The sequence below is a fragment of the Typopeltis vanoorti genome, chromosome 1 (genome assembly GCF_054136105.1).
Source record: "Typopeltis vanoorti isolate ZY-2024b chromosome 1, IOZ_Tvanoo_1.0, whole genome shotgun sequence".
Classification (NCBI taxonomy): domain Eukaryota; kingdom Metazoa; phylum Arthropoda; class Arachnida; order Uropygi; family Thelyphonidae; genus Typopeltis; species Typopeltis vanoorti.
The window spans coordinates 73,124,401-73,151,530 of NC_143549.1; the positions used below are offsets into that span (position 1 = coordinate 73,124,401).

Consider the following 27,130-nt stretch of genomic DNA (forward strand, 5'->3'; position numbering starts at 1 on the left):
TTGGACAAAGTGTGTTGTGAGTTAACCCCAGTATTTATATATATTACGGAAACATTTTTTTAATAATGGAAAAGTGGCTTAGAACTAGGACTTTGAAAAGCAAAGCAAATGAAACAGGTGATGCTAACCCTAATTGTGATACATGTATTGTAACGGCGAGTAAATCTGATACTATTAAAGTAGAAGAAACAAGAAGTTCAAAGAAAAAATACAATAGGAAATATAACAGTTCGTATTTGGAAATCGGGTTTACTTGGTGTAGAGATGAAAGTGAACAGAAATCTCAATGTGTTTTTTGTTATGAAGTGTTGTTGAACAAGTGCATGAAACCTGCGAAACTCCGACGACATTTAGAAACTAAACATTGTGATGTGAAAATAAGCCAAATGAATTTTTTCAGTGATGCTTATGGACATTAAATCATGAGAAAGATATAGTTTCAGCTATGGGTTCCATTAATAGCAAGGCACTGGAAGCATCCTATCTCTTAAGTTTGCACATAGTGATAACAGGGAAACCTCATTTTATCGGGGAAAATTTGCTACTCCCAGCTATAAAAGATATGGTAAAAACTATGCATGGTAACAAGTTACTAAAAGATGTTGATTTGAATCCTCTTTCAAATGATACTGTCGGTCGCAGAATTAATGATATGGCAGGTGACGTAGAATCTCAGTTAATCGAGTTAGGAAGAGTTAGGAAGAGCCCTTATTATGTGTTACAAATAGACGAGACTACTGATGTTACAAATATGCACAGTTAATATGGTACGTAAGATATGCACATGATAACAACATTTATGATGATATTCTGTTTTGTAGAACTTTACCATCCCGAACAATTGGAGAAGAAATATTTCACACACTCAATAATTACATAATACACAAAGGGATCCAGTGTGAAAAATGTATAGGCTTCTGTTTGGATGGAGCTCATGCCCTTATCGGCAGGCATAGTGGGATTGTTTCTATGGTCAAGGAAGTAGCTTCGGATATGGATTGGGTACAGGGTTTCATACATATGAAAGTGTTAGCCTCCAAAGGAATGCCACCAGAATTTAAAACTGTGCTATACAATGCTGTAAAGTTAGTTTATTTTATTAAAGCTCAATCATTAAATAACAGGTTATTTTCAGTACTTTGCAATGAAATGGGCAGTGAATATATACAACTTTTGCTTCATTCTGAAATTCGCTGGCTTTCCAGTGGCAAAGTACTAACAAGGTAATTTCAATTAAGGCACAAAGTTTCATTATTTGTAAATGAACGTAATTCTGATTTCGCATCACTCCTTGTTAACGAAGCATGGTATTAATTTTTTTTTTTTTTGAAATTAAATAAACTTTCAAACATTTTTTTTTGAAATTAAATAAACTAAATCTCTCCCTTCAGGAAAATTCTTTAACTGTTCTTGATGCCTACAATAGAATAAAAGCATTCAAGAAAAAACTGGTTTTATGGATTAATTATGTAAAAGACAGACAGTTTGCACCTTTTCCAAAATTGAAATCCTTTTTAGTGGAAAGTGATATTTTTGTTGATTCTGAGTTTCTGATCGCCTCAAATATCTGAAACGGAATTTTGAAACATATTTTCCGAATAACTTTTATAAGAAATTTCTGTGAGTTCGTGATCCATTTCAGGCTTGCAGTCACAAGAACGACTTTCATTATCGAAAAAAGAACAATTAATTGAGCTTTCAAGTGACAGTGGACTTAAAATGCAATTCCGTGATCTTGGTTTGGCACAATTTTGGAACTCGCCTTCAGTGAGAAGTTAATTTCCCGAATTATCTGAAGAAGCACTGAAAATCGTCATGCAGTTTTCTATCTACAACCTATATTTGTGAGAAAGGATTTTCATCGTTCCTTCTAATAAAAACAAAATACAGAAATCGTCTTAGTGTGTGTGTGTGCCGATCGCCAACTGAAGTTGACCAATATAGAGCCAGATATCCAGCAATTCTACAAAAGCCGAGAAGCTGAACCATCTCATTAAAAGTAAGCAGTAAGATAATTATATCATATTATTTATTTGGACTACAGTTTCCGATTATTCTCGTTACTGGTTTTGGAATTAATCCATTTCCAAAATTGGACAAAATCGAGGATGAAACCAAAGTTACGCAAAGTGACGTCACGGTGAAGCTCAGCTCTGCTGGCGAGGAGAATAGCTGCCTGCATCCCGTTTAGCCAAGTACTGTATCTCGTATGGTCGCTTACGGGAATATGCATCCGAGCACACCGAATCCATCACATGCAGACAACAACATCCATACAGTCATGAATTGTACAGAAATATGCATCACATAGGACGGATGTAAATAAAACCACCACACGATTAATCAATCTGCCAGATTTACGATGACCACTGTTGTTTCTCTGGATAAAACAGGACGGATATAATTAAAACAACCATCATAACACGATTAGTACAAATCACATGCATACGGTATATTCGGCATACGGTCGTTCGCAGGAAAATGATACCAACCACATGAATGGCACTTGGCGACTGACATCGTGGCTGGACTGTTTATAGATATCGGGAATGACCTCACATAACAGGATGTCTTAAATTTTTTTGCTGGTCATGGAAAATTCCTCAGGGAAATAAGGGGATTCGTATAGGCCGGAAGCGCATGCGTGCGCGCGCGTATGTGTGGATGGGCATTAATGGCTTTGGGATGTTCTGAGTGAAATTTTTGGGTATATGCAGAGGATGATTTGGACAGGACAAGGGATGTCAAGTTCATATTCAGTATTATGATGAATGGAGTACGATAACAACAACCTTTTCCCTTGTCTTACAATGCACTTAGCAAATGAAACAATTTACATGTTACAGGTCGAATCAGAGAGTAGGTGAAGATAAAAGTTGTTGTGGGAATGGGGACAACATACAAAATATAAAAGATGTTGTAGGTAGATGAATGGGGTTTAAAGATAAACGTCTTTCTGGACAGATGAATGAGGGTCTCAGTGGGATGGTACTGACATTTCCCATTCATTTGCCCATGGTACCAACGCTTAAAAATGTTGTTGTGGGGTGAGCTTAATGAGTGTGGGCAGATGAATGGGGATACCATATAAAATATAAAAGTTGCTGTGAGAAGATCAATGGGAGATATCAGCCGGACAGTGCTAACATATCCATTCGTTTACCTACAACAAATCGGAAACTGATATTTTTATTTGTTTAATAAAAATTAAAACTTTGTTCAGTGATAATACACTTTTAATCGTTTACTTCCAACATAATTATGTTTCCATATGTTTTTGTAAAGGTTTATATATATGCAAAATGTTGTATGTGAATGTAATGTGTAAATGTTGTATGTAAATATGTAATATGTCATCATTATCATCATCATCAAATTCCTGCCATGTACCCTCAAGGGGGTGTACAGGATATGATAGTACTACATGAAAAATTTACATCATTACTCCAAATCAGTCTGTTACTTGTCAAGTTGTTACTATTAATATGTATATGTTGTAAATGTTGGTAATACCCACATGCATTTAAAAATTACATAACTTAGTGGTTCGTAGAATTGCTTTAGGCATTTTACTGGTCCTTGGGCTTAGAAAGGTTGAGAAATGCTGCCCTAGGCCATGTAGTTGTGATCCAAATTTGCTGACATAGAACTGTTAAAATTTTAACTGCCTCTTCTCCCAGCGCTTTGAGCAGCTCACCAAGCAGACTGAAGTGAAAATTCAGGAAAACTTTAGCAATTAGGGTGGAAGCAAGTAAGTTATGTGAAGGCACCCATGAGGTGAGTGAGAGTGAGAAGGACCAAGTGCAGAATCTAGTTTCTCAGGCAAAGATATTGAATAAGGTGGGCATAGGTCTAAATGGATGCTGCAGTTTCTATACTAATGCCAGAAGTATCGGGAACAAGAGGGAGAAGTTTTTGGCATTGTTAGATTGTTAGTGCAACTTTACCAAATGTTATAAGCATTAGTGAGACTTGGCTAACAGCAGGTGGTTTTAGTTCATCATCTCATCTCATATTGGGTTGAGTTGATAATGGGTTGAGTCCACTAAGAAGAAAGGTTCTCCACTTATCGCGATCTTTAGGCTTCTCACTCATGATAGATGGGAATGTTCTTTCAGCAACTTTATCCAAGTACTTCTTGGTCTGCCTCTAGGTCTTTTTCTTCCTATATATCCATTCAGAGCTAAATATGGGAGTCTATGAGGGGCCATTCTCTGAATATGACCAAACCATCTCAGTTGATGCTTAATGATTGTGACTATTATATTATCTGGGAAGTTCAAATCTGTTCTGACTTGATCATTAGTCTTGTGTTCCATCCAGTGGGTGTTATTAATTTTTTTTGAGGCATTTCATTTCAAATGCTTGAAGTTTCTTGATTAGTTGTTGAGTTAATCTCCAAGCTTCTGAAACATAAGTAGCCATTGGGATAATAATTGTTTTATATAATTTTAATTTTAGACTCGTTGGGATTTTTTTATTTTTCCATATTTTGTTTAGTTTTTTCATGTTGGTCCAACCTAGGTTTAGCCTGTGTTTTACTGTTTCCGTATTGTTGAGGTTACTAGATATAAGATTGCCAAGATAAACATATTTATAAACTTGTTCCAGCAGATGAATTTTGAGATTTATAGAAATATTTTCTTCTTCTCTACCGATCTTCATTATTTTTGTTTTATGATGATTTATTTTCATACCGTAAGTTTTACAAGAGTCATTTAAAATATTAATAATTTTTTCTAGCTGTGGTTTAGAATCTGCTAAAATAATGATATCATCCGCGTATTTTATGTGATTAATGTTGGTACCACTGATTTTTACACCTGGTTCATTAGCTATGGTTTTACAGACTTCTTCTAGGAAGATGATAAAGAGATTTGTTAATGTGTAATGCATCCCTGCATTACACATTAACAAAAGCTTTGGTGTCTCCATAATAATTTGTAATGTTAAAATATCCAAATTCATTTTTATGTTTTTTAGGATAGTGATCAATTTGTTTCTATTAACTGAATCAAAGGCTTGCTTAAAATCTATAAAACAACAGTATATGGGCAGGTTGTATTCCCAATATTTTTCTGCTATATTATTAATGGTGAAGATATGGTCTATGGTGGATCTATGTGGCCTGAATCCTGCTTGGTTTTCCTCTATGATTTTTTCTTAAGCACCTGTGTTCTCTTTTGTACAGTTCGAATGAATAGTTTATAACTATGACTTAAGAGTGTTATGGGTCTATAATTTTCACATATTCTTTTGTCTCCTTTTTTGTGAATTGGTATAATAATTCCTGTTTTCCAGTCAGTTGGGATTACTCCAGTATAAAGAATTTTATTAAATAAATTCATTAAGAAATTAATAGCTTCCTTGCCACCACTTTTCCATAGTTCTATAGATATTTCATCTTTACCCATAGCTTTTAAAAGTTTCATTTGGTTTATTGCATCTATAATTTCTGCTGGAGTTATGGGTGGTGCCTTTTCATATGGTTTTAGTTACGGGGATATATTAAGGGGATATCAAGGGTTTTGTATTTTCTGAGAAGATAGAGAAGATAAAATGGTGGGAGGGATACTGCTGATGATAGTAGATGAATTAGAGCCAAAAAGAATATGAGATAGTGCTCTTGAATTGGTTGTTCAATGGGAACAACCAATTCAAGTCTGAGAATGGAATGGAACTCTTTTGTGGGAGTAGCATAGGTTTGGTAAGGGGAGAATTTGCTTTAGTTACATGGTTACATTTTATAATGCAATATGTGACAATATTTTATACAATATGTGACAAGTGTGCTGAAAAGAAAAGATACCTATATATAATTTATCTTTATTTTGCTAAAGCAGTAAATTGAATATCACATGATACACTACTATTGAAACTGAGCAGGATAGAGATGGAAAGTCAGTTGATAACTTGGGTATGGAGATGGTTATATAGAAGTACAGTGTCCTGAAAAATGAAGGTGATGAGTGGATCACCAACTAGGTTCTGTTCCAAGACTACTATTGTTTAATTTATATATATATATATCGATGATATAGTTTAGGATATGAAAAGAGATATTCAGTTGTTTGCTGATGATGCTAAATTATGAACAGCAATGTCGAGAAGTTCTGACATGATGTTGTTACAAGAAGATTTGAATAGTTGTAGTTTGGACTGAAGAATGGAGATGTCACTTTGATGTTGCTAAGTGTAAAATTATACACTTTGATTAGAGATGTTATCATCATCATGCTTGTCAAGGATTTAGGCCTATAGTGGCCTGTTCCAGCCTTAGAAGTCATCAAATCTCTTAAGAGTACGTCCTGGTTTTCTTTTTCCTATTGGTTTGTAATTTAAGGCTTGTTTTGATAATCTTTCTATTTTCATTCTTTCAATGTGTTCCATCCATTTATGATTATATTTTTTAATTTTTTCTATTACTGATTCCTGGTTTAATTCTTTCATAATTTCTTCATTTCTTTTGCGATAATCGAATAGAGCATACTTTGCAGTTTTTCTCATAAACTTCATTTCAGCTGTTATTGATCTTTGTTCGTCTTTTTGTTTTATCGTCCAGATTTCACTTCAATATAATAAGACTGGTAGGGACTAATGTACTGAATACTTTTAGTCTGGTTTGTTTTTAAACTAGGTTAGGTTTAAATATAGAGTTAATTACACATGCTATTTTTAAATATTTTGCAATTTTTAAGTTTATATCTTTTTCATTTTCATATGTAATCATACATCCAAAGTAGTTAAATGAATTCACCTGTTCTAAAATCTTGTTATCTATTACTATTTTAGTTCTTACTGGATCAAGATTTTACTTTTCCTTTAAAGGCCATCATTTTTGATTTTTCTGTTCATATTATCATTCCATAATCTTTGGCTATCTCATTTAAATTTATAATATCTTTCTGTAAGTTATCTTCAGAATTTGTAATTATGTAAAAAACACTCAACAAGCAAACAGTCAGGAATACATACTCATATTTGAAGTAGAAAAAGCCATCAAATGCTTGAAATGTGGAAAGGCAGTAGGAGTATATGATATTCGACCAGAAATACGAAAGAACGGAGATATAAAAGTCTTACAGTGGCTGCACTGCATAGTTCAAAAACCTTGGACAGAGGGACGAATTCCCGATGATTGAAGTAGAGCTCTCATAGTACCCATATATAAAAAGGGAAATAAAACTGAATGTGAGAATTACAGAGGTATTTCCCTACTGAGTGTTTCTCATAAAATTTATGCAAATATATTGAGAAATCGTTGAGAAGAATTGTAGAAGAAAAGCTTGGTGAAGAACAAGCTGGATTCAGGCCAAATAGAGGCTGTCAGGATCAGATCTTCACTTTACGACAAATAGTTGAGAAAGCATGGGAATATAACAAAGATCTATATTTAAGTTTTGTTGATCTGGAAAAGGCATATGACAAGGTGCCAAGAGAGAGGCTATTCAATACGCTACAGTTATATGGTGTCAATGGGGCATTATATCAAGCAATATTTAGTCTTTATTTGAGTTGTGAGTCAGCAGTTAGAAGGAAGTACAGAAAGATGGTTTAATGTCAAATCTGGTGTGAGACAAGGATGTACATTATCTCCTCTGTTATTCATTATCTATATGGATCACATTATGAAGGAAAGTGGTACTAAACATGATATCATAATTGGAGATGTTAATGTCAGCTCTTTGCTTTATGTGGACAATGTTATACTTCTAAATAAATATGCTACAAGTCTGCAAGATTCCCTGACTAAATTGAATAACTCTTGTAATAGATATGGTAGGAAGGTCAGCAATAAAAAGAAAAAGCCAAGCAAAAGCATTGAAAATGTCAACTGTGTTGTGAATGAAGAACCTGTGGAACAAGTAAAACATTTCAGCTGAGGATCTGAGGATCTTAGTGGACAGGGAATTGAAGAAGTTCAGGTGACATATCATGAAAGCTGTACAGGTTACCCAGGCACAATTACTTAGGCATGATTTTTAGTGAAGATGGTAAATTAAATATGGAAATAGCCAGCAGAATCAACAAAGCTGGTATGGTAGGAAGTCAATTGAATAAATTCATATGGAATAAGAGAGAAATTAGTTGGAACACTAAATTAGCTGTATACAAGACAGTGTTCAAACCAGTTTTAACTTATGGATTTGAGAGCTGGTTCAGAAGTAAAACACTTGACCAAAGACTAGAGACCGCAGATATGAGAGTCCTGAGAAAGATTAGAGGCGTGAACAGATGGCATCAATGGCAATATCATATTAAAAAAGAGGATATCAGGAAAGAACTTGACATTGTCAGCATCCAGGAATGCATTAGCAGAGCTAATCTCAGGTGGTAATATCACTTAAATAGAATGGGCGAGGAAAGATTAGCAAAACAAGTGTTCTCTGCCAGGTTGACAGGAAAACGACCCCGAGGAAGACCAAGATATAGGTGGATTGATACTGTATAAAATGCCTTAGACGATAGAAATATATCTGATAATGTTGGAGTCTTGACAAGTAACAGACTGATTTGGAGAAAAATTGTAGATAGGAAGTTAGTAATGATGTAAATTTTTCATGTAGTACCATCATATCCTGTACACCCCTTGAGAGTACATGGCAGGAATTTGATGATGATGATGATGATTTGTAATTATGATTTGGTCATCTGCTAAAAGGAGAGTGTTTAATATCTTGATTGAAATTCTTATTCCATTTTATTATTATTTCATTTAGATAAATATTAAAAAGAGTTGCTGAAAGAGGATATCCTTATCAGACTCCTTGGTTTACCTCTCTCGTATATGATAGCTCATGTTAATCTTATTTGTAGTTGATTATTTTCATATATGCTTTTGACAGCTTTTAGAATATTATTTGGTATTTGTCTTTCTTTTAATATGTTAAATAAAATGCTTCTTTTAACTTTGTGAAATGCTATTTCAAAGTCAATAAATGTAATATGTGCTTCTAAATTGAATACTCTTCTTTTCTCTATTATTAATTTTAGGCAAAATGCTGGGTCTATACATGATCGTCATTTTCTAAATCCATTCTGTACTTCTAAAATAAAGTTTTCAGCATATATTATTAGTTTGTTATTTAAAATTCTGCTATATATTTTGTAACAGCAATTTAGAATACTTATACCTCTATAATTTTTAAGGTGATCTCTTCTACCTTTTTTAAAGATAGGGATCACAATTGCTTTTTTTCCATTCTATTGGTGGGTACTTGTTGAATAGATTTTATTTAAAAATAATAGGAGTCTTTCTTTGAACCTTATTCCAGAGAAGATGTAATGAAGTTTATCATATTGGAGAAACTTTGTTTCAGGAAGTGGAAGAAACAAGAGATCTGAGGATCTTAGTGGACAGGGAATAGAAGAAGTTCAGGTGCCACATCATGAAAGCTGTACATGTTACCCAGAAAATTGCTATTACAATGCAAAGAACTCTGAAAAGTACATGTAAGGAGGTGATAGTTTCACTGTATAAGGCACTAATCAGACATTATTTGGATTTCTGTGCACAGATCTCGTCACATGGCTATAGTGGCAATAAAGAAGCATTGGAGAAAGAGAGAGAGAGAGAGCAGATGCAAATAACTAAGACTGTCACATGATTCTGGAATACTGAGTATGAGGACAGATTAAGGGAATGCAGTCTACAGAGTTTGGTAAGTAGGAAGGAAGGAGAGGTGATATGATTAAGATGTATAAGTTATGAATCAGAACTTTTCAAATAGACACAGCAGAATTACTGCATAGGGTAATGGGAGAATGAAAATTCATCCCTGAAAACTGTACAATGGTCATATGAAAAGATTTTTGCAAATGCATTGCCAGAGTGGGTAGTGAGTGCTTCAATGCTGAATGTCTTCAAGGCAAGTAATGATAGTAATTTTGGTATGCGAGTATGACATGCCAGCTGGGATGTCGCCCGGTTAAACAAGCCCCCCCCCCCCCATTGCTTTTAACAGGGAACCAGGACGAACAGCAAAAAGTCAGCTACTGGAACAAATCTGAAAACAAACCCCAACTCAACATCACCAGAGTTAAAGATCGGTACTATCAACGTAAGACGCCTGAATGGCAAAGAAATGGAGCTAGCTGAGGAATTAGATAAGTACCAGACTGATTATGTTATTGTTGATAGTGATGTTTTCTCCCTGGTGCAAGACACCAGAGTGTACAGGGGATTTGAAATTGGAAGTGATCACTATTTAGTCTTGAGCAGGATAAAATTGAATTTCATATTGAAAAGAATGACATGTAAGAAAGTTTTAAAGCAAATAAAAGTTGAGCAGCTCTCAGATGTGAACTGTAGACTAAAATACACAAAGATTATTGAAGAAAAAATGAAAGAGTTTGAGAACAGGAGCCAAACCTTGATGATTCAGTGGCAAGCCTTGAAGAAAACCCTGATTGATTCAGCTAAAGAGGCATGTGGTGAAGTTGTCTGCAAGGATAGAAAAATTAGAACTGCATGGTGTACACAGGAAGTTAGGCAGTGAAGGAAAAGAAGAAACCATATCAAAAGTTCCTGGCAAATAAGTCACCTTTTGCTCTTAGAGAATACAGAGACAAATGTAAGAAAGCTAAACAGTGTGTAAAACTAGCTAAACAAAAGTCATGGGAGGACTTTGGCAAGAAAATAAATATCAAGAAGGAGGCAAAATATTCTGGAGGTTGTTGAAGAAGCTTAGGAATGGAGGAAAGAGTGCTGTAAAAGGAGTCAGATATGATAAAGGTGACATGAAAAACAGGAGAAAAAGATATCCTTGAAACATGGAGTAATTACTTTGAAAAATTGCTAAATGAAACAAGCAGTGATAGCACAGTGGTAAAAAACACTCAACAGGCATACAGTCAGGAATGCATATCCTTACTTCAAGTAGAAAAAGCCATCAAAGGCTTAAAATGTGGAAAGACAGCAGGTGTAGATGATATTTGACCAGAAATGCTAAAATATGGAGGCAAAAAAGTCTTACAGTGGCTGCACTGCATAGTTCAGAATGCCTGGACAGAGGGACGAATTCAAGACGTTTGGAGTAGAGCTCTCATAGTACCCATATATAAAAAGGGAAATAAAACTGAATGTGAGAATTACAGAGGTATCCCTACTGAGTGTTCCTGGTAAGATATAAACAAGTATACTTGAGAAACAGTTGAGAAGAATTGTAGAAGAAAAGCTTGGTGACGAACAAGCTGGATTCAGGTCAAATAGAGGCTGTAAGGATCAGATCTTCACTTTACGACAAATAGTGGAGAAATCATGGGAATATAACAAAGATGTGTATTTAAGTTTTGTCGATTTGGAAAAGGCATATGACAAGGTGCCAAGAGAGAAGCTATTCAATACGCTACAGTTATATGGTGTCAATGGGGCATTATATCAAGCAATACTTAGTCTTTATTTGAGTTGGAGTCAGCAATTAGAAGGAAGTACAGAAAGATGGTTTAATGTTAAATCTGTTGTGAGACAAGGATGTACATTATCCCCACTGTTATTCATTATCTATATGGATCACATTATGAAGGAAAGTGGTATTAAACATGATATCAAAATTGGAGATGTAAATTGAATAACTGTTGTAATAGATATGGTATGAAGGTCAGCAATAAAAAGACAAAGACAATGAAAATAGGCAGAATCATTGAAAATATCAACTGTGTTGTAAATGGAGAACCTGTGGAACAAGTAAAACATTTCAGCTACTTAGGCACAATTTTTAGTGAAGATGGTAAATTAAATATGGAAATAGACAACAGAATCAACAATGCTGGTATGGTAGGAAGTCAATTGAATAAATTCATATGGAATAAGAGAGAAATTAGTCGGAACAATAAATTAGCTGTATACAAGACAGTGTTCAAACCAGTTTTAACTTATGGATCTGAGAGCTGGGGCAGTAGTAAAACACTTGACCAAAGACTAGAGAATGCAGATATGAGAGTCCTAAGAACGATTAGAAGCGTGAACAGATGGCATCAATGGCAATATCATTTTAAAAACGATTATATTAGGAAAGAACTTGACATTGTCAGCATCCAGGAATGCATTAGCAGAGCTAATCTCAGGTTGTATGGTCACTTAAATAGAATGGGAGAGGAAAGATTAGCAAAACAAGTGTTCTCTGTCAAGTTGGCAGGAAAACAAACCCAGAGGAAGACCAAGACATAGGTGGATTGATACAGTACAAAGTGCCTTAGACGATAGAAATATAAGATCTGGTAATGTTGGAGTCTTGACAAGTAACAGACTGATTTGGAGGAAAATTGTAGATAGGAAGTTAGTAATGATGTAAATTTTTCATGTAGCACTATCATATCCTGTACACCCCTTGAGGGTACATGGCAGGAATTTGATGATAATGATGATGAGTATTCAACTTCCCATGATGAGTTTTCAGACTTCACTGAAGCTTGGAGTAATACTAATATTGTTGTTGTTATGTGCCATCCAGTCATTTTCAACTCTTAGCGATCCTGTGAACAAAAGCTCTCCATTCCCACTTGGCCTCATGTCCTTTCTTTCAGTAATTGTAAGTTCAAGATGATAAGTTCTTTTATGTTGTTTATCCAACTCTTTTGTGGTCTTCCTCTTATTCTCATTCCCTCAATCTTCCAAAACATAACTGCCTTTTCCAGTTATTCATCAGCTCATATAATATGTCCAAAGTACATCAACTTCTGTTTAGTGATCATTGCCTCCAAGGAGCATTCTGTCTTTACACTCACTAAAGTCTTCTTATTGGTCATTCTTGTGGTTTATGGGATTCTCTTCCACACCCATAATTCAAATGAATCAATCCACTTTCTGTCTTTCTTCTTAATAATCCAGCTTTCACATCCATACATCGCTACTGGAAATTGGAAATACCATTGCTTTGACAATTCTAAATTTCTTGGCCTTACTCACACTGCAGTCTTTCATAATTTTTGTCAGGTTAAACATTGCTTTTTTTACCATGACTATCCTGCTTTTAATTTCATCTTCACATTTACCATCATTTCTGATTCTGAACCCTGTAAATTATAACTTTCAATGATTTCTATTTTATCTCCCTCTATTATAAATTCATTTAAATTGCCAAAAGCCATTGTTTTGTTTTAATGATGTTGAAATTAAGCAAATCTTTGTTACTTTCCATCTTAACCAACAGAATCAACCATTCCAGATCTTCCTTAGTTTTGCTATGAAGATTGTGTCATCTGAATATCTTAAATTTTTTATTTTTCTGCCACCCATCATAATTCCAAAACCAGATCACTGTTCTTTGTCTAAATAAGCCATTCTCATAATATATTCACTATAAATATTAAATTAAAAAGATAGGGTGACAGTATACAACCCTGCCATCCCCCCCTTTTTTCCCATACTCGAACACTGTTTCTCCAAAGACTGTTTTTACTGAAGCTTCCTGGTTGCCATACAGCTGTCTTGTCAAGAGAATTAGATATTCAGGTATTCCCATTGATCTCATTACAATGCACAGTCTGTTGTGATCCACGCAATTACTAATACTTAATAATACCAATACTTAAGGAAAAATCTGATCAGAAACTAAGTCCAGGCCAAATAGAGACTGTTCTGTTCTTTTCCAAGGTTCAAAATTTTAATTTAAATTATGTATTCACAAAATCTAAATGATTTTTTATTTTAACTTTACCTACTAAAAAGACCAGCCATATTAGAAGAGCTGTTCAATTTACTCTATATTAGCATGTGTATGAACAAAATATTGAGCAGAAAGGAGAACTTGTTAACAGTGGAGTTGCATGCCTGTATAATGGCAACACCTGCCATATCAGCTGTTCAATTTATGGGCATTCAGTAATGTAGATAATAAAAAGGTGGCAGAGAAAGAAATAAACTTAACATTGGATCTGAAAAGCTATATATTGTACTCTTTAGGAAATATAAAGCAAATAAGTTAAGCCAATAAATAGAGTACGAGTGAAATGGGTGAAGATGAAATCAAGCCTAGATAATCCAGGATCCTAAATCAAAAATAACAATTGTAATGCTAAAAATAGGACATCATTGTTACTGAAAGAAAACTATCTATAAGAAAGAATGTTTGGTCATGTTATCATAAATAGAATTTAGCTTGATGTGGTTTCTAAATAATTAATTTGTATTTTTTTTTTTTCACTAGAGGTCATGCCAGTAGAATAACCTGTGATCAAATCATAGTTTCTCTAGCTTATGGTATGTAATGTAACTCAGCTTGTCCTGTATATGTGTATATGCTCCAGATGATGATCTTAATATGAAGATCTAAACGTTGGGAAATTAAAAGAGTTATTTATAACACGGTTGTAAAGTCCATAATTTCTAAAATGAGCAAGCAATGCTATAAAAGCAGTTGTTATGGAGGAAGTACAAAGCAGTTTGCAGTGAACAGATGCATAAGAAATATAACATGCAGGCCAGAAAAGTAACAAGAATGGTTACAAAAGAAAAAGTAGAATATGAGAAAAGATTGGCCAGTCAGGTCAATGCTAATCCAAGGGAATTTTTCTGTTGTGGCAAGCAAGAGGAAAAATAATTATGACATGTTGATGCTGGTGATAACAGAGTAACAATAACAAATGATATAGTGGAATTATTTAACAGTTACTTCATCTGTGCATATCATAAATGGTGTGAGTGATGCTGTGTAACATGTAGAAGGGAGAAATTAGGAGAACTGATGTTGAATGAAACAGAAGTGTATCAAATGTTACTTGGGTTAGATGTTAATGAGGCTGTGGGAATGGATGACATATCATCACGTATTTTTAAAGAATGTGCAAAAGAGTTAGCTATGCCCTTGTCCTGGTTATTTAATGAGTCTTGCAGTGAGTAAGGTGCCTAAGGTGCGGAAAGAAGGCAAAATAATACCTCTGCACAGGCATGGTTTGAGAACAGATGTTTCCAATTATAAACTGGTCTATATATCTACAGTTGTGATCAAAGTGTCGGAAAAATTGATTAGAAATAGAATATGTGATTAGGTTGATGAATGCAAGATTCTCTCTATGGTGGTCGGCATGGATTTGTGGAGGGCTGGTCTTGTTTTAGCAATCTGCTTATGTTATGGATAAGGGAGAATCATATACAATGATATTCTTGGACTTTGTAAAAGCATTTGATAGATTATTATTATTATTATGTGACACCTCCAAGGAATCCAAAGACTCATCAAGAGAGGGTACCTACTCTACAGCTCTCCATCTCCACCACTCAAATCCACCAACTACAGCGAACTGCATCATCTACACCAGTAGCGCACTCAGTATTTAATCTGGGGGAGGCCTTGAGTAGACGATTTGAGAATACAAACTGTGCATCGCATACAAACTATGACTGAGCATCTGCAATGATCGCTAATTCATAAGCAGTATAGAAATAGAAGACAAGACACAACATAAATAAAAAAAAAAAAAGAATTTTAATTAGGAAAAGATTTTTTTGGAAAATTTTCTGGTGGTTTTTTTTCCCTTTTTCTTTGGAGAGCAGGGCACCTTGCCCCCCCTCCGGTGTGCCACTGATCTACATCAACGCCATCTACTGCCCACTACCACCACCACCACTAGTGTTTTCGCAGACAATCACAAAACATCCATGCCCATGGATGTCTGTGTTTATTTACATGGATGTTTATTTTCATCTATGATATTTTTGTCATTTGGTAGGAAACGGTAGATGAGCTGATTGCTTTTAAAGATTATCTAAACAACTTGCATCCCAATATAAAATTCACTATTGAACTAGAACAGCACAAAAAATTACCTTTCCTTGAAGTAAACGAAAAGGAAAAAAGGTTATCCTTCTCCGTATACAGAAAAATCACCACAACAGGAAGATTTTGAAATGCCACTTCACACCATTGTCCATTGCAAAAAACAGGCATAATTAAAACTTTGCAAGATAGGGTATACAATATATCTGGCACACCGATTAAAAGAAATGAAGAATTACATTACCTGGCACATAACATCGCGCTTAATGGTTTTGAATCCAAGATGATGATGATCAAAAAAATTCTTAATACAGCTCCTGCAACTCCCTATTTAAACAAGATTTCAAGAATGTGATCATGCTGCTGTACATTAAAAAATGTCACAGACAAAGTGGCTATGTTGCTCTGCGAGTACAATGTAAAAGTGGATTTTCTATCTTTACAAAAAACATCAAGATTCCTATATCCTCCAAAACTGCCACATCACCCCATGAAAAAACCAGGCATCTGAGATTCATTTCCTTGTGGCATTTGTTATGTAGGCTAGACAGGAAAGTTGGGAGAGATCTGCATGTCTGCGCATGTGAAAGACATCTAAAAAAGAAGGGAGCACAAATCAAATAAGGTTTAGCATTCCATACCGCCACTACTGGTCATCAAGTACTCTGGCAACAGACAAAATTGTCATATATTGATAATAACTACTTAAATATAAAAAGCCAATAGGCTTCATTTCGGCGATGTAACATTATTTGAATTAAGGGGATATTAATTCGGTTTTGAAACAATGTGGGATTTAATATCCTCTTAATTTAAATAACTGATAATAACTGTTTCACGAGAAAATTTAAAGTAGCACAAACGTTTAGGATCCCTCACAGTGCAATAAAAATCAAGGCTTGATTTTACATCAATTGTGGTCTGCCTTCATCAAAAATTTAACTGCCATGGACCTAGGATATAGCAGGCATGAACCACTGAATATGACAACAACTAGCAATGTTCCAACATGCATACAGTAACAAATATATCATTTGTATTCTGGTTTCTCAATTATTTAACAGTTGTGAAGTTATAAATACACCTAATATGTGTAATTTAATTGTCAGTAAATTTTTGTTGTGTAAAACTTTTATGTACCATTACCCCTAATATAAAATGAGATATAAAATTTTTGGCTAGGTGGTGGAGACCACCCATGTTATGCAATATTCACCAGAAGGAGATAAAATAACGTTATTTTTATTAGGAGAGGCTTTTTAAATGGTTCCATCCTCATAGTTCAATGTGGTCTTATGGTCAATTGCAAGGATGACTGGAGAGCAATCGCAGACAGAGAAGGCCAACTCAAGGTGGTTAACTCAAACAAGACTAACCACCTGGGTATCAGTCATCTTTGTGCTTTAGTTTAAATTGGTCTTTTGGTTGTTCATACTGCATGTGACAGGTGAAAAAAGTAAAATGATAGTGTTTGGATATATATGATGCTATAAAAGCACTGAGGCCTTTTTCTCTATCTCTGATACTATCTATCTGTCTTTTCACCAGAAGGAGATAAAATAACATTATTTTTATTAGGAGAGGCTTTTTAAATGGTTCCATCCTCATAGTTCAATGTGGTCTTATGGTCAATTGCAAGGATGACTGGAGAGCAATCGCAGACAGAGAAGGCCAACTCAAGGTGGTTAACTCAAACAAGACTAACCACCTGGGTATCAGTCATCTTTGTGCTTTAGTTTAAATTGGTCTTTTGGTTGTTCATACTGCATGTGACAGGTGAAAAAAGTAAAATGATAGTGTTTGGATATATATGATGCTATAAAAGCACTGAGGCCTTTTTCTCTATCTCTGATACTATCTATCTGTCTTTTCACCAGAAGGAGATAAAATAACATTATTTTTATTAGGAGAGGCTTTTTAAATGGTTCCATCCTCATAGTTCAATGTGGTCTTATGGTCAATTGCAAGGATGACTGGAGAGCAATCGCAGACAGAGAAGGCCAACTCAAGGTGGTTGACTCATCCTAGATGAGTCTTTGACTCCATGAGGTCTTGTTTAATAATAATTTTCTTTCTCCTAATACTATCAGGCTCTCTTGTACCCCTATACTAACTACTCTAGGCCTATAATGAACACCCATTTACTTTTTCACCTTAATAAAGGTTGAAACCGGTTTTAGTAGTGGCCCTTTCCATAATGCATAGCATTATATACTTCCATAAGAAGGTATGCTTTGTATTATGGCTACTAAGGCAATTGATGTGAAGTCAGCCTCTATATGTAAGTAGCCCAGTCATGAAGATACTTCAAGTGCAATGCAACATTTCTTTGCTTATACATGGATAAAGGATAAAACCAAGAATATGTTGTCCAGGGTTTATTGATCATCAGACCTCAACCGTTCTCAGGATATCATATGTTCGTAGTGGTGTTGAGTTCTCAAGGCCAGTTTGACTGCTTTGCAGGATGAAAAACCCCAGATAAACTGGGGAGAAAAACCCTACTGTCCATGCCCAAGACCGGCTAACTTGACTATGGCTGAGAAAGATCCTTAAGTTCCTCGCGTCAGCGACGGGAATCGAAACCCAGGACACTCCTTTCAAAGGTATATGGTTGCAAGGCGCATAGCCACTTGGCTAACCACATGGACTTTTCTGATGCAAAGTATTTTTATAATAATTTGATACATCTTTTCACTACTTGCATATGTTAAATATATAAAATAAAATATGGTAAATAAAATAAAAACTCCCTGCTACACTAAAATTGTTTCCATGGTTCTTACAAATTTTCTACAATCAGCATCTACCATATTTAAACTGAATGCCTAATCCTCATCAATATATTTTATTTTTGTTATATATTATTTATTTATACTATATATTGTGAAGTATGTCTATGTGATGTATGCTATATCATTCAATATATACATTCAGTAATATATTCTAAAGTGGTCAACATGTGTAAGAGAAATTAGAATCTAATTTCCTATATACAGGTATCCCTCGATTAACACGGTTAATTAATCCCTCAATGTTACTGGATATATCAAAATCGCGTTAATCAAATCTAATAATCAATGGTAAAAATTACAATTCATCCATGATCGATTACTGTATTAATAATTCATTTTATGCGGTACTCTTTTAGGAAAGATAAAAAATGAATGCAAAGTAAATGTTTAATAAATGCTTGTACCTACATTATTTACTGCAATTTTTTTATCAAAAGAAGTTATCAAGAGTCGTTTGAGCAGTTTTAGTTTTTTTTTCTTATTGGAATAAATTCTACGATGACAAGCCAAATGACTCTGCATACTTCGGCAAAAAGCAATAAAACATGAAGGAAAAAACACTGCAAATATAATACATGATGGTATAAATTAAGTGGATATTGAATCCAAGATTATTTCAAAGCCGAATAGAGAAACTACTAGAATTTCGTGCCGAATATATAGAAACTAAAAGTTTCGGCGGATGCAAGCATAAATAATCTTATGGGCAACTTGTAGTAAAGGTGGAGTAAGCTCCAGATCACTTTTCTTAGTATTTTCCATAAATGTAAAGCACATCTCCTAGAGGACTGTATGATAAATAAGTCTTTGGCTCTCTATTGTAATAAATGATGATTTATTTATTTTCAGTTACAATCTAAAAATTATTGAACAAAGAATAATAAAAAAAAAAAAAACTAAACCATGCTATACTGATATTGGAGGTCGTGGTATCTCTCAGATACAGTTTACTGTCAAATATCACAAATCTTTACGTTATTGTCCGAGACTGGCAGATTCATTTTTTCCACGTAAGTGGTTCGGTTTAAGATAACGGTGGCACTTCCTTTATCTGCTCTGACTTTAGTGATTTTATCGCTGTTAATTCGTGTTGAGTTAGGTTGCTTGTTATTGTTTTGTTATGATTTAAAATGTTGGCGGTTTCTAAACGTATAGTGCAGAATATCACTCATAACATGTGAATGCACAGCTACTCATGACCTCCAAGCTATACAATGAATTGTGTAAGAATATTTATATTAAACATTTTGCTTGTATCTGTCAGATCAGCTGCAAGCTCCTCAGGGTTAAAGGCGCATTAATCAAAACTCTTGCCACGTATATCAAGGGATTGCTGCGATAATCAAATCCACGTTAAGCAAAACCGCGCTAAGCAAGGATACCTGTATTTTGCTCGCATGAGCATCACTCCAAGAGAATACTTCTACCATACGTGTATATATTACTATGTCTACCACATGTTTCTATAAAACATCTGATATACTTCAGTATTTTTGTATTCATATTCTATGTTAGTGATAATACTATTCTGGTTTGGAATGCATGCAACTACAGCCAAAAAGACAGTAATTATGTCTATTAATTGCATATGTTCTCTATCAGACTTTGTTTATAAGAAAAAGTTGTACCACCTGCATAATAAGCCAAGATGGACAAATGTAAAGCCCTTATAAAAATTCATATATAACCTAGTTAGGAATGAAAATGAAGCCTTTTCAAAAAAAAGTTAAATGTTACACTGTCCTTATGATTTCACTGCAGAGGTATAGGTAACAGAAGAATATTAAATGTGTATATACTCAGAGTAAGTTCACACTTATTTCAATACAGATGAACAATTCTAAGAAAAATTTATAAGAAATTATAGACAAAAATTAACATCCCAAGGTAGGAGAGAAATATCAGTTTGATTTGATGTGAATTACAGCCAAAGCAACTGAGGCTATTAGACTAGTACGTCTGTTAACTACACGTATCCTCTGAAACTAGCTATTGCTAGTTTCAGAGGATAGGTGTAGTTAACAGAAGGTTAACTGCTTATTCCAAGAAGGTTAACTGCTTGGAATAACTGGATACCATGATGAGAAATGTGAGATAAATCTGAAAATAACAGATATTGGAATGATATTTTTTTTTTTACTTTTCACTTACAGATAGACATCAAAATCAATTTTTAATGCGAGGTCAAAAGTTAGGAAAGACTGGGCTGGAAGGATTGATATTAAAAGATCAGTAATTAAAACAACAACAAAAGCTTCATAAAGAATACTTACAAGCTGGTTCTACATAGAGTGGGAAAAAAGGGCCTGTTCGACCTGTTGATGAGATAACACTTTGAACATTGCATGAATAATTGGCATGGTCCACCTTTTCCAAAGATGAAAAGTATAAATTTCCATCATGAGAAACAAATACTCTAAGATCCTCTTCAACAAAGTTTGGAAAAGAGTTTCTTGTCCAGTAGTAATTTACTCCTATATACAAAATTTAATAGAAACTGAATTTTAGGAAATTTTTTAAAAAAATATTTATCCATATCATTGAACAATCTATAAATATTAATTAATTTTTTGAATTTATTATCATTTTAAAAATATTAAATATAGATCATCAATTTTTGTAAATTGGTAAAATGCACAAGGTCTTTTATAGACCTTAAAATGCACTTTAAAAAAAATGCATTTTGACAAAAAGTACAATTATTATAATTATTATTTCGGGCAACTCCAGGGAGTCCTTAGACTCATCGAGGAAGGCCCTAAACATCATGTCCACACAACTATATGACATTCTCACAGTATCTATCATACCTTGCCTTGAACTCGCTCACCGTCATAGCACCCACAACAGACTCTGGCAGCTTATTCCACTCATTTACTACTTTAAAAGTAAAGAACCGTTCTAACACTTCTGCTAACCACACTCTTGGCCAGCTTCCATAGGTGTCCCCTAGTTCTCCCACCACCAGTCCTGATCTCAAAAATATCCTCTGAATTAATCCTATAGAAACCTTTCAGCAATTTGAATGCCTCAATCATATCTCCCCTTTTCCACCTATCAACTAGTTTCTGCACCCCACAAATCTTCAACCTGTTCTCATATGGTTCATTTCATAGACCTGCTATCATCTTAGTCACTCGCCTCTGGATCCTCTCCACCTCCTCCCCATCAAGAAGGAACCGAGGTGACCAAATCTGGGCACAGTAGTCGAGATGAGGTCTTATCAAGGCTCGGTACAGAGGTACAATAACTTGCTTGTCTCTGCTTGTCAAGGTATTTTTCAACAACCAAGTGAGTTGATGAGCTGATTTAGCTACTTTTGCAATGTGCCCCCTAAACTTCATCTCCCTATCCACCAACATTCCCAAGTCCCTGGCCTCATCAATCTCCTGAAGTACAGTTCCACCAATGTGGTATACTGCTGCTAATCTTTTCATCCCAAAATGCATAACCTTACATTTTGTCACATTAAATTGACATCCATTCTCCTTAGCCAAGAACTCCAATCTATCCAAGTCATCCTGCAAGATTTTGACATCTTCTGCATTCACTATTGCCCTACCCAACTTTGCATCATCAGCAAACAAATGAACTGTTCCACTTAGATCCTTCCCTATATCGTTAATGAACAGATTTAAACAGCAGTGGTCCAAGAACAGAACCCTGCGGCACACCACTAGTCACAGGCCGTCTTTTGGACTCTACTCCTGAAAAAACTACTCTCTGATAACTCTCCATCAACCACCCACCTATCCATCTCACCAACCCTATATCCATTCCCATATGTTGTAGTTTACGGATTAGAATTCCATGTGGTATCCTGTCAAACACCTTTGGCAGGTCCAGTGTAAACCCATTACCCTTATCCAGTTCAGCCGTCACCTTGTTATAAAACTTGAGCAAGTTACTGAAGCATGATCTACCCTTCACAAAGTCATGCTGTCCCCTGTACAGTATCTCATTTTCATCAATCCATTCCTGTATTTTTCCCTTGACTACTTTCTCCAAGAACAACGACTCCTGATATGCTGATTGGTCGGTAATTTGCAACCGCAGTCTTGGATCCTCCTTTATGCAGTGAAACTATTTTCCCCTCTTTCCACACGTTCGGGACTAAACCAGACCCGAGACTCAGATTAAACAACATGGTCAAGGGCACTGATAATTCCTTAGCCGCTTCACACAAGACCCATGCCGGTATAACATCCAATCCCACAGATGTATTCACATTAAGGTTCTGTAATAGACTATTCACCTCCACTTCATTCATCACAATTCCCATATAAACTAATGGTTCCTTCATTTCTTCAATGTCACCACCTGGATGATATACTTTTGCAAAGTGCACGCTCAGTAACCCCACTATATCGACTGATTCGGTGACCTCCTTACCATCATCATTCCTTAAAATCATTTTGCCGTGTACAGTTTTTTCTTGCTTGTAGCATATTGAAAGAACTGTTTGGGATTCTCTTTTGCTTGCATAGCGAGTTTCCTTTCATAATCTGCTTTTGCTTTTTTTACCACACTCAATTCCCTTCTGGCCTGCACTTTATACTGTTCGTGTGCCTGCAGATCACCCCTTTCTTTAAATTCCCTCCCCAGTTGTTTCTTTTTTTGCAGCTCAAGCTTAATGGTGTTATTCATCCATTTAACCCCTACTTGTTTTACTATTCAGACCCTAGGTATACAATCAGCCATAACCTCCTGTAAATGCTCCTTGACACTTCCCATGCTCTATCAACGTCCAGCCCATGCAGTTGTATATGCCATGGCACTGATCCAAGCAATCTCCTAAGCTTGTCATACTTGCCAGCATGGTAATTCCACATACCCTGTCTTAATCGAAAATTCCACACCTTTAGCCAAGTCCCAGGTGGGTGATCACTCTCACCAATAGGTGGCAACATGGTCATATTCATTATAGTCAAATTCTGAGATGCTATTACCAGGTCAAGCACTCTCCACCCCTGGTATTTTCAATTATATGCTGTCTCAGATAGTTATCCCTTAATAATTGAATAAAATCCAAATGAAAAATAAACTTTCAACATCTTTCTCTAAATCCAGAGTAATTTATTAAAAAGGTGGCACACCATTTGTCCGCGCGGTTAGCCTAGTGGCTTTGAGCTTCGCAACCATATGCCTGGGGAAGGAGTGTCCTAGGTTTGATTCCCGTCGGAGACGTGAGGAGCTGAAGGATCTTCCTCAGCCATAGCCAAGTTAGCCGGTCTTGGGTGCGGGCAGTAGGGTTTTTTCCGCCAGTTTATCTGGTGTGCAAACCGGCCTCGTGAATACACAGGGATACAGCCAAGAATACCTTGAGGCATAGGAGTGACCATTCTATCCTCGAATTTCGGTTACGAAATCCAAGCATGCTTGGAAGGTTGTGGGCCTTAAAGGCTTGTTAAAGCCATTGGGATAGGTAGAGATGACCTTGCTAATGCTTCTGGCTGGTATCTCCACTTGGGTCTGGCTCCCACTGAAGAGACCTCAATAAAGGTCAAAATTAGTTTGGGTAGTGGCCCTCCCCTTAATGCATAACATTAGACATATCCGCAAGGAGATGTGTTTTGCATTATGGGAGATACTGAGATAGGAGTGATAGTATCTTGCTCCACCTTTGCAAGGAGTCATCCTAGTGTTGCACCACCTTACCCCAGTCCTGAAGATACTTTCAGGCGCAAACTTTGTTTGCTCACACTTGGATAAAGGATTAAACTAAATTTATTTTCCTCACATATGTCCTCTCCTCCTTCCAATCAATGTTACCATAGTTAAAATCCCCCATAATAATTACCCTCCTTCCACTCATTTCATCAATTTGTTTATGCATAATATCTCCACCATCTATTCCATCACCTGGTCTATAGCAGGACCAAACTGTATATTTTATTCTGCCAGTCTCAATCTCACACAATAAACACTTACTAGATTTATTTCACCCCATACAGAAGTTTGATGACAGGGAGGAAGCCCTGCCATCAAACAGCTGACTAAACTCTTTAATAAATGCCTAAAACAGAGAAAAATTCCAAAAAATTGGAACAATTCACTTCTAATATTAATTTTTAAAAAGGGCAAAAAGCGCAATTAAAAAGGGGGGTGCTTAAGGGTCAAAGCTGTATAACTTAGAGGAGACCTCCGCAGAGCCTTTAAAGGAATGCAAAGAACCGACCAGGGCTTCTGACCTAATGTCCAATCCTCACCTTCTCGTGATGCACCCTGTTGGGTATCTACTTTGATACTGAACGAAAGAGGATGGGCTGGCAATGTGGGATTTAGCCGACCAAATTGTATTCTTATTGGTTAAACCAAAATAAAAAATGATGGCACAACATGACAAAATTTCATGCCGGCTGGGGCGTCGCCCAGTTAAAAAAGGCCCCCATTACTTTCGCCAGGGAACCAGGGCGAACAGCGAAAAGTCAGCTACTGGAACAAATCTGAAAACAAAGCCCAACTCAACATCACCAGAGTTAAAGATCGGTACTATCAATGTAAGAAGCCTGAATGGCAAAGAAATGGAGCTAGCTGAGGAATTAGATAAGTACCAGATCGACATAATAGGTGTGAATGAAAAACAAAAAAGACCAAAACTGGTGAGAACTTTCTGAGCAATAAATACAAAATGTTATATTCAGGCAATGACAATCAAGGAAAAGAAGGAGTAGCCATAGTATTCAACACAAAATACGAGGCTAATCTTCTTGAATGGCAGTCAGTCTCAAGTAGAGTAATGTGGGCAAATATGAGAATGGGGAACTGGACAATGAGACTTATTTGTGTCTATGGTCCCACAGAAGGCTCTACTAAAGTAGAAGTGGAGGAATTTTTTGAGGCTTTAGAAAAAGCAACTGACACAAAAAAAAATGAAAAGTTGGTCCTTGTTGGGGATCTAAATAGCAGAGTAGGAAATGATTGCGAGATATACAAAAATATTTTGGGAAAATTTGGAGAAAAGAGCAAAGCTAATAATAATGGCAAATATCTGTTGGATTTCTGCTCAGGACATGGACTGGTTATTACTAACACCATGTTCCAACAAAAAAATGTGCACAAATTCACATGGAGAGAAGAGGCTAGGAATAAGAAAAGTCTCATTGACTATGTTATTGTTGATAGTGATGTTTTCTTCCTGGTGCAGGACACCAGAGTGTACAGAGGATTTGAAATTGGAAGTGATCACTATTTAGTCTTGAGCAGGATAAAATTTAATTTCATATTGAAAAGAATAACATGTAAGAAAGTTTTAAAGCGAATAAAAGTTGAGCAGCTCTCAGATGTGAACTGTAGACTAAAATACAGAAAGATTATTGAAAAGAAAATGAAAGAGTTTGAGAACAGGAATCAAACCTTGGAGATTCAGTGGCAAACTCTGAAGAAAACATTGATTGATTCTGACAGAGAGGCATGTGGTGAGGTTGTGTGCAAGGATAAAAAAATCAGAACTCCCTGGTGGACACAGGAAGTTAAAGAGGCAGTGAAGGAAAAGAAGAAAGCATATCAAAAGTTCCTGGCAAATAAGTCAGCTTTTACTCTTACAGAATACAGAGACAAATGTAAGAAAGCTAAACAGTGTGTAAAACTAGCTAAACAAAAGTTATGGGAGGACTTTGGCAAGAACATAGAAAATAAATATCAAGAAGGTGGCAAAATATTCTGGAGGTTGTTGAAGAAGCTTAGGAATGGAGGAAAGAGTGCTGTAAAAGGAGTTAGAGATGATAAAGGTGACATGAAAACAGGAGAAAAAGATATCCTTGAAGTATGGAGTAATTACTTTGAAAAACTGCTAAGTAAAACAAGCAGTGATGACAGCACAGTGATAAAAAACACTGACCAGGCATGCAGCCAGGAATACATATCCATACTTAAAGTAGAAAAAGCCATCAAAGGCTTGAAATGTGGAAAGGCAGCAGGAGTAGATGATATTCGACCAGAAATGCTGAAGTATGGTGGTATAAAAGTCTTACAGTGGCTTCACTGCATAGCTCAGAAAGCCTGGACAGAGGAATGAATTCCCGATGATTGGAGTAGAGCTCTCATAGTACCCATATATAAAAAGGGAAATAAAACTGAATATGAGAATTACAGAGGTATTTCCCTACTGAGTGTTCCTGGCAAGATCTATGCAAGTATACTTGAGAAACGGTTGAGAAGAATTGTGGAAGAAAAGCTTGGTGAAGAACAAGCTGGATTCAGGCCAAATAGAGGCTGTCAGGATTAGATCTTCACTTTACGACAAATAGTCGAGAAAGCATGGGAATATAACAAAGATCTGTATTTAAGTTTTGTCGATTTGGAAAAGGCATATGACAAGGTGCCAAGAGAGAAGCTATTCAATACGCTGCAGTTATATGGTGTCAATGGGGCATTATATCAAGCAATACTTAGTCTTTATTTGAGTTGTAAGTCAGCAGTTAGAATTGAAAGAAGTACAGGAAGATGGTTTAATGTTAAATCTGGTGTGAGACAAGGATGTACATTATCCCCTCTGTTATTCATTATCTATATGGATCACATTATGAAGGAAAGTGGTATTAAACCTGATATCAAAATTGGAGATGTTAATGTCAGGTCTTTGCTTTATGCGGATGATGTTATACTTCTAAATAAATC

At 35.6% G+C, this 27,130-nt stretch overlaps 1 protein-coding gene across 1 annotated transcript in view; it reads right to left on the reverse strand.

Moving 5' to 3' along the window:
* Positions 1 to 27,130, reverse strand: part of Cont (Contactin) — a 458,021-nt gene that overhangs the window by 243,624 nt on the left and 187,267 nt on the right. The window contains exon 9 of the mRNA XM_090391248.1: positions 20,785 to 20,985. Coding sequence (XP_090247374.1) covers positions 20,785 to 20,985 — 201 coding nt within the window. The remainder of the gene's footprint in view (positions 1 to 20,784; positions 20,986 to 27,130) is intronic.